This window comes from Biomphalaria glabrata, chromosome 9 (assembly GCF_947242115.1).
Source record: "Biomphalaria glabrata chromosome 9, xgBioGlab47.1, whole genome shotgun sequence".
Lineage (NCBI taxonomy): Eukaryota > Metazoa > Mollusca > Gastropoda > Planorbidae > Biomphalaria > Biomphalaria glabrata.
The window spans coordinates 30,956,056-30,971,676 of record NC_074719.1 but is presented as its reverse complement, the minus strand read 5'-3'; the positions used below and the strand labels follow the sequence as shown (position 1 = coordinate 30,971,676).

Below are 15,621 nucleotides of genomic sequence, written 5' to 3'. Positions count from 1 at the left end.
TTCTCAATTGTTATAGAGAGAGAGACTTCAAGAGACCAGTTAACTTGTGTACTTTCTCAATTGTTATAGAGAGAGACTTCAAGAGACTAGCTAACTTGTGTACTTTCTCAATTGTTATAGAAAGAGACTTCAAGAGACTAGCTAACTTGTGTACTTCTCGATCGTTATAGAGAGAGACTTCAAGAGACTAGCTAACTTGTGTACTTTCTCAATTGTTATAGCGAGAGAGACTTCAAGAGACCAGTTAACTTGTGTACTTTCTCAATTGTTGTAGCGAGAGAGACTTCAAGAGACCAGTTAACTTGTGTACTTTCTCAATTGTTATAGCGAGAGAGACTTCAAGAGACTAGCTAACTTGTGTACTTTCTGAAACGTCATAGAGAGAGACTTCAAGAGACTAGCTAACTTGTGTACTTCTCGATCGTTATAGAGAGAGACTTCAAGAGACTAGCTAACTTGTGTACTTTCTCGATTGTTATAGAGAGAGACTTCAAGAGACTAGCTAACTTGTGTACTTCTCGATCGTTATAGAGAGAGACTTCAAGAGACTAGCTAACTTGTGTACTTTCTGAAACGTCATAGAGAGAGACTTCAAGGGACCAGCTAACTTGCACTCACAAAGCAGGGAAGGTGACTTTAGTCTGGAATGTCTTCAGTTCTGTTCGAGGGTGAAGAGTGACTCACACTCAACGGCAATGTGTGGAGAGCTGCTGGGATCTCCCTTCGGGCAACTAACACGCCAGCCCTGGTGTAGGAGGCCACTTTGCCTAATACAAGTTCCCAAACAAAGTTGTTGACTTGAGAGTCTTCTGACTTTTCGTCGAGTCTGATATAGTGTTACAATAATCTGTGACTTTCGTCTCCAGCCTTCATAGGTACCCGAGACCCACGTGGTGTGTTAGAGTCGTGCCGGATCCAATGGTGATCAAGTTTTCTGAATTAGGATAGTTAACTTGGACCAATGGTTTCCTTAGAACTTGTCCACCTGTTCTTCTTTATCCCGCGACCTTGGAAGGGGGGGGGGAGACAAGGGAGGAAGACAGTGGAACAACGTAACGCTTATCAGGCTTGACCATCGTCCAATGCCTTGGTGGACAGGAACGATTTCAATAGCAATGGACGTTAGGAGTTTCAACCCAAAGTGATGTATGTAGACACCAAATTTTAATATCTATGGACTTAATGGCCGTGTGAGTGCGTTTGGGGCGTAACTTGGGATGTGTGTTTGTGGCCTATAGTGGGTGATCAGATCTAAAATCGGTGTAACAAGATATTTGTACAATGCTAAACTAGTGGTTAAGGGGGTGGTAGTTCTGCACTGGTCAGTTTAGGATTGAAGGGGACGTATTTCGTCACACTATTATCGATAACAAAATTTTTCGCCGCTTTGGCAAAAAATCGATTTCAAAAAGTCGATTAACGCTAATAGGCCTATGTTTTTAAATTAAAAAAATAATGAAATAATCAATTGTCGATAATGAGATTTTTAGGCCCCTTGGAATGAAAATTAAATTAAAATTACGTGTCAATTTCATCAATGTTTTTTAGTAAAAAAAAAAATTCCAAAAATACCTGTTAACGATAGTTAGATTTTTTCGACCTTTTGACATTTGCATGTTAAGAAACAAAATGCGGAACAACTTACCAACGAAACTTTTTTTTCGATATTTTGGAAGGAAAATTAAAGATGACGGACAGACTACAAACAGACTACACCAAACTAATATGCCAGTTTAGAGATTTCATTTACCGTTTATATGCTATTTATTTTTTTTAAAAATCCGGATGATTTAAAACCTTTTGAGGGAACTAATTTAGGTATATGTGACCGCGGTCGTCACGCTACCTCACGAAGGTCGCTAAATAAGCGGTACATTTTAAAAAATGTGCGTAACATTTACATACAAAGTGCATTCTTAGCCTTTATAAGCAAACATAAATGTTTTCTTTTAATTTTAGTAGCTAATGTTCCAGAAAAAAACTACAGGTAACTAATTTTTATATTTGTTGTGAATATTTCTTGTACATTTTATAAATATATTTGACTAAAGTCACTAAATGATACTGAAAATACACAAACAAAATCCTTCTTTGTTAACATATTGTAAACTAAATCTCCTTCACATTTATGTATTGTTTTAAAATTGGTGTATTTTTATGAAAAAAAAATCTATTGCATATTTAATAATTTAATATATATATATATATATATATATATATATATATATATATATTGTTATATATATATTGTTATAAACCTGGTGGTGGCACAAACGGGGGTAGTGGTGTGTGTGTAGTCAGCCGACGCAAATCGCCCCAGGCCAGCGCTAGACGAGCGGTCAACCGTGACGAGTTACGACTGTCAGCCGAGACGAGTGTCAACACGGCGGTTCGGGAAGGATCGACGTCGTGAACAGAGCTCAGGAGCGTCACGAAAGTTGTAGTCATCTGACCACCTAGAAACGTCGAGCGGCGTTCTGTCCGGTTCGAGAAGGCCAGTAGGGACCCTATATAAAGAGCGGAGATGTCGCAGTCAAGACGGTTGAAAAAAGGGGCTCAATACAGCAAGGTTCAGAAAGGAGGTTCACGGCAGGGGTTCAGAGCCCGGTTCACTACAGTCCGGTTGACTACAGCACAGTTCAGCGGTGTGGTTCTGTACGGAGCATTACGACGGTTCAGTGCGGAGTACTATCAAGTACAGTTGAGGCGAACGGCGTCTTGATCTTGGTCTGTGATCGAGTCCGACACAACGAGCCTAGTGTGTGAAGTCAGTCCTGAACTGTTGAACCCAGTGCAAGCCCGGAACGAGTCGGAGAGGCCAGTGCAAGAGTTGATACGGCGGAACGGTGTTATCGGAGAGATATTTGTACAGAGTACATGTTGCCAATTGTACAGTATTTGGCTGTTAATTATTCGACTATTAAAGTGTTATGTTGCTTTGGAGCCCTGAGTTGTCAAGTTCTTTAAGTTGGTGGTGTAAGGTGCAGTTTGCAGAGAGCCTGGATAGTGAGATTCGTAACAACTGGTGTCAGAAGTGGGATAGAATCGGAATCGGATTGGATCGGATCTACTATGGCTCGTCTGAAACTGCTGTACGAACTTGAATTTAGAGAACTGAAGCAAGAACTCCGTGATCGAGATCTGAAAACGAGCGGAAATAAAGAAACCTTACAAGCACGCCTCCGAGAATGCATAGCTGAAGAAGAGGAAGATCCAGACACGTATCTGTTTGAAGTCGCACCAGATTTTGGAGAGTTCATGAACTCTTTACAAGACGGTATTCGGGCTATGAGTGTGACACTGAAGAAGTGCACCGAGGACTTCTGTAGAGAGATTAAAGAGATGGGTACCTCAGTGAAGGAAGTGACGAGCCCCGTGGTGAAAACGATGAACGTGGTGGAAGAAAGCCTGTACGACCAAAGAGACTTGAAAGATAAAGGAGCTGCGCCATCGTTAAACAATGAACTACTACCCACCCAAAGCTTTGAAGAAATATGCAGTGACAACGGCAATGCTGATGAATGTGGTGCTGCCTGTGAATCCGAAAACAAGGAGTACAGACTTGTGGAGCCGAAAGAGACAGATCAAGAGAACGCTGAGTTTGCCTACAAGCCTGTTGCTGAGGGACGTTTACATGATGAAAGCTACCGACGAGGCTTGGACTCTACAGACGTTCGTCCAGATGCTAAGATCAGCGAGAGAAGCCCTGGTAGTGATCATGAGAACCCAATGATACTTGATGAAGTCGTTGAGAGACAATTGCAAGTCGGAAGATACCAGCCAGATCGGCACCCAACAGACGTTGGTCAGGCTGCCAAGACTGGAGAGGAAAGTCCTGATGGTGGTGAAAAGAATCCAAGGAAGCTTGACGTTGAAGTTGATGGACATTCGCACGATGAAAGTCATCGACCAGGTCTGAAACCAACAGGCAATTGGCCCGATACTGAGACGAGAGAGAGAGGTCCTGATGGTGGTGAAGAAAGCCAAATGGAGCCTGAAGCCGAAGACGAGGGACCTTTGCACGAGGGGTGTTACCAACCTGCCCCACAAGCATGCCCCCCAGACAAGGCTGAAGATGATGACCTGTCCCACAATTCCCTGTTCTGTGGATTTGAAGCCCATCCCAGTCCTTCTTCGCAAAGCCCTATAAAGCCACCTCTTTGGTCAACAATCTTGGCAATCCCTGCCCTTACATCCTATACCTCTCCATGTGTCAAGTGGCTGTCCTCAGTACCGACAGACAAGAGAGCGATGCAACCAAAACGTCACTGCAACAAGAGGACGATCAACTGGAGGAAAAGAAGAAGGTGGCGTTTGCGTAGTCCAACGTGCATGGTGATTCAACCAAGAAATAACTGCAGCCACATGAAGACCAACTGGCGGAGAAGAAGAAGAAGGCGACTTTTCCTGAGTGCAACATGGATGACGATGCGCTCACGACATCAATGCAACCAGATGAAGGCTAACTGGAGGAAAAGAAGAAAACGTTTACTAAATTCAACCTGGGTGGCGATGAAAGCACGACGTCGAGGCAAACAGGTGAAGGCCAACTGGAGGAGAAGAAGGAAGCTGACTGCAACATGGATGGCTCCATCAAGCTCAAGAGGCAAGCCAACTGCCACTGATCGACCCCCGCCTGCAGCGATGAAACTTTACAGCCAATGTCATGATGTTGATTCTGTCCGGGACGGACAGATCTAAGGAAGGGGCATTGTTATAAACCTGGTGGTGGCACAAATGGGGGTAGTGGTGTGTGTGTAGTCAGCCGACGCAAATCGCCCCAGGCCAGCGCTAGACGAGCGGTCAACCGTGACGAGTTACGACTGTCAGCCGAGACGAGTGTCAACACGGCGGTTCGGGAAGGATCGACGTCGTGAACAGAGCTCAGGAGCGTCACGAAAGTTGTAGTCATCTGACCACCTAGAAACGTCGAGCGGCGTTCTGTCCGGTTCGAGAAGGGCAGTAGGGACCCTATATAAAGAGCGGAGGTGTCGCAGTCAAGACGGTTGAAAAAAGGGGCTCAATACAGCAAGGTTCAGAAAGGAGGTTCACGGCAGGGGTTCAGAGCCCGGTTCACTACAGTCCGGTTGACTACAGCACAGTTCAACGGTGTGGTTCTGTACGGAGCATTACGACGGTTCAGTGCGGAGTACTATCAAGTACAGTTAAGGCGAACGGCGTCTTGATCTTGGTCTGTGATCGAGTCCGACACAACGAGCCTAGTGTGTGAAGTCAGTCCTGAACTGTTGAACCCAGTGCAAGCCCGGAACGAGTCGGAGAGGCCAGTGCAAGAGTTGATACGGCGGAACGGTGTTATCGGAGAGATATTTGTACAGTGTACGTGTTGCCAATTGTACAGTATTTGGCTGTTAATTATTCAACTATTAAAGTGTTACGTTGCTTTGGAGCCCTGAGTTGTCAAGTTCTTTAAGTTGGTGGTGTAAGGTGCAGTTTGCAGAGAGCCTGGATAGTGAGATTCGTAACAATATATATATATATATATATATATATATATTAGGGGTGCACCGGATAGTACTTTTTGGTATCCGGCCGGGGCCGGATATGACCGGATAGTAAAATTTGATATTCGGCCGGGGACGGTGCCGGAGCCGGATACCTAAGTGTCTTGTTAATAGCTTGTGTTGCTGAACATTTTACGAAACTGTTAAATAACATACCTATATTGGTTGGTTTTATTTTTTTTCCTTTTATATACGTTATTGTTTTAAACTCTGTTACTGATTGATTTATTCAAGCTTAACAGTATTTCTAAAAATATGTGTAGCATGAGTGTGTCTGTGTGTATGTACGATGCCACCAACTGTAAAGGATGTGTGTAGGAAGGTCAATGTAAAATATGTTAGTATATATTTAACTAGTTACTAATGTAAATCTCTCATAAGTAAAGTGCAATCTGCCTTGTATAGTGGTCGGATGTATGTGTTCATGAATTTCAGAACAACACCCTGGTCAAATATACCTAGTGAGCCTACACATGTAGTCCTAGTGTAGTGTGTATAGTTGTTTGTGTTAACCATCAAGCATTGTTTTTTCCTTGAGCATACGCACACAATAGAGTTGGGTGTCAGTCAAAAAACATAACACATTGGCATGGTCAGTCAAGCATATAGATAAATTATACCGTCCACTAGTTAGAGGTCAAGGGTTGTTGTTGTTTTTTTACGCTCCAGCATATTGTTTCTTTGTTTTCTAGATCTAACTGCGGTACTATTATTCAATTTATTTTATGCGATTTTAAAATGTACTGTGTAAGGTTTTCCGTTATTTATTAAGTCAAAAGCATTAAACAATGAAATTAGCTTTCTTTCTAATGATTTTAATACAAGGCAAAAAAATACACACACGCAAACATGCACATCTTTGTTTTATTTTATTGTGCAAAGAACGTACGTAAGAAATATTAAATGCAAAGAACATCTTCCTTAATTATTACTTATTAATTATTTTATTCGTAGTTTCAGTAACTGTTACAAAAGGGAACGATAGTAAGCCTATGGATGTCAGGTGTGTAAAAGTCGTCCTCGCCTGATACACAGTGGCTAAGTACACATCTTAAGTAAACAAAAATAGTAATAACAAGGAGTTAATTGACTGTCACAAATTATTAAGAATATGTTATCAAATCAAGACACTTAACTGAAGGAGTAATATTCAAGTTAACACGTTAGAAAAATTATTTAACCGTAATATTTATTGACAGTGTAATATCCTTTGTTAGCACGTTGTGTTTTTTCATTCTGGCTTACAAATGGTCAATGTCTATCAATAAATTGGGTGTCAAGGACCAAAGAAATAAAATAAAGAGTAGGGGGTGTTTAGCTCTCCATTTAAAGATAGCCCTGGTCGTGTCTTCTACAAAATAATTAGTTACTGGCTTACTGGGCTATATAATCTCGCGGTTTGTGTTCTGTGTAGCTAAAGGTCACTCGTTTAGGTGCGTGTGATTTTTGTCCAGCTTACTAATTTAGATTTATGTTCAAGTAATTCGGCACACTTGAAAAGGTGTGGCCTCTAGCCCAACCACGTGATTAAGATTTTTCTCCAAATAAGCAAACTCTTTTTCCGGATCCAGTCCAGTCCCCCCCCCCAATTAAGATTAACTACTAAGTAAACAAACATAGTTCCCTCGTGTGACCTCTAAGGAGGGCTTACGTCCATCGTACCTGACTTGGGGTCACCTGTCAATCAATGAACTGAATGTGATGAACTAAACAAATAAAAGGGGGAGGGAGTTGTTCATCTGGATATACCTAGTCCTAGTTACATGAGAGGTGTGGCTATGGTAGTCCAGCCGGACTCCAGCCCCGGTAATAAAGAATAACTATTGAATAAACCAACTCAGTTCCCTCGAAAGGTGTGACCTCTAGAAGGTGTCCATACGCTGACATTAAACCTACGTCCATCGTATTCAACTTGTGGTCACCTGCCTATGAAAAAAAAAACAATGTGATGGACTAAACAAATAAAAGGGGTGGGAGTTGTTCATCTCTACCTCTGGAGATATACCCGCACAGCTAGACAGACGTCTGGTCAGCATGACGTAGTGAAGGAATTTAGCATTTTAACATGTTAACTAACCTACTCAAAGGTCAAGACAAATTGAAAAAAGTGTCAGCCATTGCTGCTCTGCATGTAAAGAACATTTATGATGTAAAGTTTCATTTCTATTTTTGTTAAGTTATTAACACGCCTTGTCTTTATAATAAACGATGTTCATAATGACTCTATTTTTAAGCACATTATTTTGTTTTAATATAAACATTAATACATTCTACAACAGACATTAATGGAACGAGGTCCACTTTATGCATATTAAATAGGTGTATTTTTTACTATCCGGTTTACTATCCGGTAGTGATATCCGACCGGAGCCGAATAGCACCGGATAGTAAAAAATGCCGGATATTCGGCAGAAGCCGGAGCCGGAGCGACTATCCGGTGCACCCCTAATATATATATATATATATATATATATATATATATATATATATATATATATATATATATATATTTAGAGAGAGAGAGAGAGAGAGAGAGAGAGCGAGAAAGAGTAATTGAGCGAAAGAGAGAACAATATCTTCACAAATCACAAAACTGTATGTATCAGTATTACAAACAATAATTTTCCTTTGTTATTTTCTACATTTAATGTTCTTAATAATACAATTCTACTTTTTATGTAACGTTGCAACCTGGGGCGGACTGTGTATCAAAATCGGCCTGGGCATTACCATATTAACCGGCCCACAAATGGCATGTCATATCATGGGCGTAAGCAGGATTTCCCCCTGCCGCAATATATATATATGTGTGTGTATTGGTTTCAACTCCGCTCCCGATCCACAGTGAAGGTGCGCATCAGAGCACCATTCAACACAAGCAGTATACGACATACTGATACTAGGAGGAAGGACTGTTGTAGATCTGGATAAAGTTTTGGGAGTCTGAGCTCTCTTGGCTTAAGAGCCGTCCTTTGTGCTCTCTGTGAACTGTATTGAAGACCTAGGGCGGCACTGGGAAGTGTGTCGGTGGTCTGCACTAGTATTTAGATAGAAAAGGAGTGGTGGAACTTAAGAAAAGACACTCTGGGACTTGATAGCTGAAGTCTATGCCTGTTTGTTTATACTAGCTGTAAATAAATACCTCGGCTATTATTACCTCATGCCTTTCGTTGAGTGCTTGCCTTAGATTTACAGCAATATATATATATATATATATATATATATATATATATATATATATATATATATATATATATATATATATATATATATATATATATATATATATGCGTGTGTGTGTATGTAATATACAATAATAGTGTTGCTTTTTTGGCCTTAAGTGTAGTATTTTAAGATCTATGTTAATAAAAATAAACAAAAAGAAAGCGTACTTCATTCTGACCTCACATTCTTTCGGTCGTTTTTTGCCTTAGAATAGACTCTTCCTTTAGCTAATGGAAAGACAGTACACACCGCCATTGACAGCTAGGGAGTCTGGGGGAGCGCTGCGAGCTTCCCCGGCGAAGTCGGGGGGAGCCCCGGATCCTAACGTTATTTCCGGTATTTTAAGCTTAAAAAATGCATATTCTGAGGCATCTACATTATATTATACTACTACTCTTCCGCTAAAAATTCAAAAACCAATTATTAATTCACTGCACTTAATTAATGGAGTCCAGTGACTGGTAGAAAATGGTAACTATAATTTTGCTTTAATTATTGTATTGGAGGGTGAGGGTAACCCCAAAATCCTTTTTGGTTACGCTCATGAATTTTGGTAACTGTAATTTGCTTTTTTTTTTTGTTTTATTGAAGCGGGGGATTTTATCTCAAATTCTCCAGAAGGGAGGATTTTAAGCTTAACCCTCCCCGTTACGTAATGTATTTTATTTATACATATATTTGGAATACTCATCAAATGGCCCGATGGAAAAAACTAGAAAAATCCATTACAACTGGAGAGATCTCTGACAGCCACAGAGCAGAAAGGGAAACACTAGCACTAGCTGCTTCCATGCTAGCAAATCATCCACGTACCCCACACAGTCAGATTGTCTTTCTAACGGTCTAACCGATGTGAAAACAATCCTCCAAAGCCTGGAAAAAAACGATTCCTCTTATATAAAACAACTCAGGAAAGCACTTATAAAGCTCAACAACAACAGCAAAAAAAAAACCTGTTATTCAATGGATACAGCACATATAGAACTAGAAGGAAATGAGAAGGCTGACACACTCGCCAAGTGTGGGAGAACAAACTCACAATTAAACATTGTACTCCTATCCAGAAGAATTGAAGAAACTAATAGTAAATAAAATAAATGAGAAATGGGCAAGCTCTCATCTGAATCACAAGAAAGGTGATGTCTATTATAAGCTATCCTGACAAGATCAACGTCTAATCTTTCGACTCAGGACCGGACACAACAGTGAGACAACAAATGTACCGGAAACTCAAAATTGGAACCAGTGAAATCTGCCCATGTGGAGTGTCGCCAGTGAACGATGACCATGTCCTTCAAAACTGCTCTCTCCCTAACCCTGAGGCCCGTACAAGAAACTGGCCCCAAAACATGCCAATAGATAGAAAACTTTTTGGGGAGCTCCCTAATTTGGAAACCCCTGTGCAGTTCATCTAATGTATTGGTCTAGTCATCTGAACGCTTCAATATATCAATGAGAACGAGGAAGAAGAAGGTTTTTTAAAAACATACAATAATAATGTTGCTTTTTTGGCCTTAAGTGTAGTATTTTTAGATCTATGTTAATAAAAATAAACAAAAAGAAAACGTACAAGTGTGATCTATTTAGTTTGTAGTTCAGTTAATTTCTAATACAAGTGTGATCTATTTAGTTGAGATTTAGTTCTCATTAATATCATCAAACTTAATTAGAGTGAGGGCTTGAGAGGTTAAAATCTCTTGCAAAAGCTCAGGTAGAAACCTTGCTGTTTTGCGTAGTGCATGTATGTCACCATACAGAATTTGAGAATTTGTGGTGTCCCAGACCTGTCGAGACAAGAGATCAGGAAGTCTTGGGCATTCAAAAAGAATTGGAGACACCGGGGGCATCGCGGGCACCTAGGGTCGTAGTTCAGTTCATTCCTAGTAGGACTACAAATGTGATCCACTTACTTGAGATTGAGATAGTTATTTGAGTTATTTAAAACTTAGAACTCAATGGAGAATTGAATCTTTGAAATATTGACTTGTTTCGTTGTGCCTGTATTTCATTTTTGTTATGCCATAAACTTTGTGCATGTCCGTGATTAGGCATCCTGACTCTTCATTTATATCTTCATTTATTATTCTATTCTGACTTGGGTTACGTTTGAGTGTCAGAAGGAAGTAAAGAGATAAACAAACGTTTGGTTACATTTGGTGTCATTCAACGTTAGGTTACATTTGGTGTCATTCAACGTTAGGTTACATTTGGTGTCATTCAAAGTTCGGTTACATTTGGTGTCATTCAACGTTAGGTTACATTTGGTGTCATTCAACGTTAGGTTACATTTGGTGTCATTCAAAGTTCGGTTACATTTGGTGTCATTCAACGTTAGGTTACATTTGGTGTCATTCAAAGTTCGGTTACATTTGGTGTCATTCAACGTTAGGTTACATTTGGTGTCATTCAAAGTTCGATTACAAAGATGTAAGTATATTTATTTAAAATAAAATATTAGAAAATACAATTTTAAATATTATTTTAAATCAAGTCCAATAAGCAGTCAAGTTTTTTCTACCACCGTGCGCCTTCACAAACTTGCAGTTGTCTAGACCTTACTAGTTGAAGATATAGATTGTTAAATGTTATCTTTGTTGTTTTTGTGTGTGTGTGGATCACTTGGGTGGTGGGGAGGTTATCTTTGAGACTAAGTAGCAGAAGAAAGAGAAACAGTTGTGGGGCAGAAAGTCACGAAGAAGTAGTCAATGATTTGAAAGAAAAACTACAATGGAAATACTTTCATATCTTTAATATGTTATTTACCTGTTTTGTCAACTCAAGATTTCCATGAAGATCTTTCAAAGTATTCTCAAATTCTACTCTCTCTTTTATTAATTTCTCTCTAATCTATTGAACAAACATTAATTAGACAAGCACCGATCTTAAATACAAAACATACAAATGCACCAAATTATTAAAATACACACAAAAAAGACTTTAAAATAACAACAACAAAAAATAACAAGCAACATTTTCAAAATTGTTTCAACAATTGCTGAGTATTCGTATGATTATAAGTAACGTTCAGGTATGATAATGAATAGCTACATGACTCATTGAACACGAAATTTAATCATTGGTAAAGGCTGTTATTCAAAATGAAGAAAGAAAAGATTTAATTATATTGGTCAAGTAATTCACACAATCACACTCCCCCCAAATACATGACCATATTGCCTTATATATAGTCTACGATTATGTTCGTGTCACTCTTCTTACTTGTGAGTTCTCTTCCTGAAGCTCCTCTATCTCTTGATTAGAAACTGTAAGAGCTCGCGTTAAATCACTGGTTTCATTCGTTTGCATTCTCACATTTTCTTCTGTTTCAGTAAACAACGAAATGAAAAAGTTAATAATTCTATATTTGATATATTTTGAATATCTATCTAATAGCATTACACACCGGCTATGCAAATTGATTTGTTCCTAGGATATGTGCACTGTAATCCACCTTTTTTTTACACCTTTGACTTGAATTAGAACGCCCCATTTGATAAGACCTCTCCCCTCTTCAAACAAACGCAGACACGCAGTGGGCCCGCATATTTCATAGGACCCGCGATAATTCTAGGTGTATAAATTATTAAATTATAGCATTGTATAACTTATAACAGATTTCTAGCGTCCTTCTAATTCGCCAGGAGCTCCTGGAAATCTCCCGAAATTGCTAAATATACGAAAAAATCCTGGAAATATCCGGAAATTATTAAAATCTTTAGAAAACTAATGCGAATCTCCTGAAATATATAGATCTAGATCTAGACAAAAATTGTCATTTTGGGGTGTCATTCAATAAGAAAAATGCCAATCCTAAGCGCGATAAAGGAAATAGAATTTTTATGATATACTGTGTGACTTCGCTACACGCAAGGCCCCTAAAGTTCGTGGGATAACTCTATCCGCAGAAATACAAGAGTGATCGTTCCCGTACTTCTTCTTCTCGTCCAAACTCTTGAGCGAAGAAGAGAATTATATATATACTAGTCGACCGGCGCCGTAGCATACGCCGCTATTTTGCATAGCCGGTCTTAGGCCACTGCAACCTATGCGACCGCAGTGGGCCCCCACTTTCAAAGGATCCGCACTTTCATAGGACCTGCGCTAATTCAAGGTGTATAAATTATTAAATTAAACAATTTTTTAACTTAAAACAGATTTCCCGCGCCCTCATGTCGATTTACCAGGAGGTCAACAATTCTCAATAGATTGAAACATTTGGTAATTCTGGCTATTGAGCGGGATCTATGCAGGAAACAGAATTATTATGACATTGCTATACGCAAGGCTCGTAAAGTAATTCTGTACATAGTAAAGAATGAATAAAATGCAAAGACGAATTTATTTTCTAATACAAACTCTTAAATTTCACTTATTGTCCGCTTCCCTACCCAAACTTGTCCCCGCGAAATCCGTTTCGAATAGGACCTCACAATGCCTTGCTATTTAGTGTTTGTAAAATGTTTGTTTGTAAAATGTTTTACATGTTTTGGATGTTCCTTCAGAGTTGAAGATAGTTTACTTTTTAATCCAAACCTCCCGCAAGACGAAAGGGGATGGGAGCGGGTGGGGTTTGACAGCCCAGCGCGCAGCCATCCGTAGCGATGTGTGAATGTTCTCCCCCTCTTGTTATTTCGTGGGGTGACTATCCGCAGAAATAAGAGAGTGATCTTTCCTTTACTTCTTGTTTGACCTGTTTAGGGAAGAAGAGAATTATATAGATAGATAGACAGATAGCATACGCTGCTATTTTGAGGGCCGGTATTAGGCCACTGCAACCTATGCTACCGAAGGATCCGCACTTTCATGGACCCGCGCTTATTCAAGATGTATAAATTATTTAATTAAACCATTTTATAACTTAAAACAGATTTCCCGCGCCCTCCTGTCGATTTACCAAGAACTCCTGGAAATCGCCCGAAATTGCAAAATATACGAAAAAGTCCTTAAAATATACGGAAATATATAGAAAAAAAATGTCATTTTGGGGTGTCATTCAATATGGAAAACGCCAATCTTACGCGCGATTAATAAAAACGGCATTATGCATTAGCAGTAATTGTGTAATCAGGTGAAAGAAGCTTCTCGCGCCTCAAACTAATGAAGAATTACTTGAGGTCAACAATTCTCAAAGATAGATTGAAACATTTGGTAATTCTTGCTATTGAGCGGGATCTATGTAGGAAACAGAATTATGATATTGCAGGGCCGGCCTTAGGCCACTGCAAACTATGCGACCGCAGTGGGCCCGCACTTTCATAGGATTCGCTCTATATCAAGGTGTATACATTATTAGATTAAACCATTTTATAACTTAAAACAGATTTTCCCGCGCCCTACTGTCGATTTACCAGGAGCACCTCTCCCGAAATCGTAAAATATACGAAAAAGTCCTTAAAATATACGGAAATATATACACAAAAATTGTCATTTTAGGGTGTCATTCAATATGGAAAACGACAATCTTACGCGCGGCATTATGCATTAGCCGTAATTGTGTAATCTGGTGAAAGAAACCCGGAGGATATTCCAGCTACCCGTCGCCTCAGCGTGGCCCTCCGGTGGAAACGTCCAGGGGTGGATCTGGATAGGCTAAGAACGAGTAGCAAACCAGGCCTTCTAGTAGGTCTCCCTGGGTGAGCTTTTTTTTTTTTTTTTATCTCACTCGGGGTGGGGATGGAACAAGTAACCTACAACCTAGTCCAAAAAGTCCGCCACGCCTTTCCACAAAGGGTGTCGTCATCAGTTCCGGATTGCTGGATTGGCGACCCTCGCACGGAACAATGGCGGTAACATTATAGCAATATGAGACAAGCTCCCCGCAGTTAGCACTGTCCTTGACACTTATAGCAGGTGACGAAGCATCGGGGACGGTGCGCTGTGTACGCGGCACGGCCCGGTCTGGCCCAGTCAATCGATATGGCCGTCTACCGCTGGGTGCCCTCAGACAGGACATGGGATGAAGAATCCCAATGTCCAGGCCTGGTGGTTGGATAAAAGCCTTTCTAACTACCAACGGAATGAACGGCGCCTGTCGGCGCCGATTCCCTACTGGACTTCATCGGAGGTGAAAGAAGCTTCTCGCGCCTCAAACTAATGAAGAATTACTTGAGGTCAACAATTCTCAAAGATAGATTGAAACATTTGGTAATTCTTGCTATTGAGCGGGATCTATGTAGGAAACAGAATTATTATGATGTACTGTATGACTTTGCTACACGCAAGGCTCGTAAAGTAAATCTGTACGTAGTAAAGAATGAATAAAATGCATAGACGAATTTATTTTCTAATACAAACTTTTAAATTTCACTTGTTATCCGCTTCCCTACCCAAACTTGGCCACGCGAAATCCGTTTCGCATAGGGCCCACAATGGTTAAGTCCGGCCCTGCTATTTACATATACATAGTAGATTACTTAGATTAGTTCCTAGTCCAACCAAACCTCCCTCAGGACAAATGGGGATGGGAGCGAACAGTCAAGCGCGCAGTCAGTCATCCGTAGTATGAATACTACTCTTGTTTTCTCGTGGACTATCCGCAGAAATATAAGAGTGATCTTTACTAGATAGATGCTCCTTCTTCCCTAGCCCTATTAGAGCATGGAACGGGTTGCCTGAGCTAGCCAGGAAAACGAGTGACTTGGCAGAATTTAGGTCATTGGTTAGTATGCATGACGAGTAGGAAGTAATCATCTTTTTTTTTTTTTGTATTGTATGAGATAAGACAAGTATGCTTTAGTATTATTGTCACCACCTCAAAGTTGGTGCCATAGAGTAGAAACCCTAATTCTGTATTGTGTATGTTAATTCCATATTGTGAATCTTATTCACAACCCATGTTGCACTAAGGTGAACACTTTTGACCTTAGGTGAACCA

The 15,621-nt window shown here is 40.0% G+C and overlaps 1 protein-coding gene across 15 annotated transcripts in view; it reads right to left on the bottom strand.

Moving 5' to 3' along the window:
* Positions 1 to 15,621, bottom strand: part of LOC106073466 (centriolin-like) — a 276,342-nt gene that overhangs the window by 66,011 nt on the left and 194,710 nt on the right. For 13 of the 15 annotated variants that reach the window (XM_056040843.1, XM_056040842.1, XM_056040844.1 and 10 more), the window contains 2 exons: positions 11,967 to 12,067; positions 11,511 to 11,594 (listed from right to left, as the gene is read on the bottom strand). In XM_056040843.1, coding sequence (XP_055896818.1) covers positions 11,511 to 11,594; positions 11,967 to 12,067 — 185 coding nt within the window. Of the gene's footprint in view, positions 1 to 6,374; positions 6,573 to 11,510; positions 11,595 to 11,966; positions 12,068 to 15,621 lie in introns of those variants that run through there. The other 2 variants (XM_056040855.1, XM_056040847.1) reach the window with 2 other exon arrangements.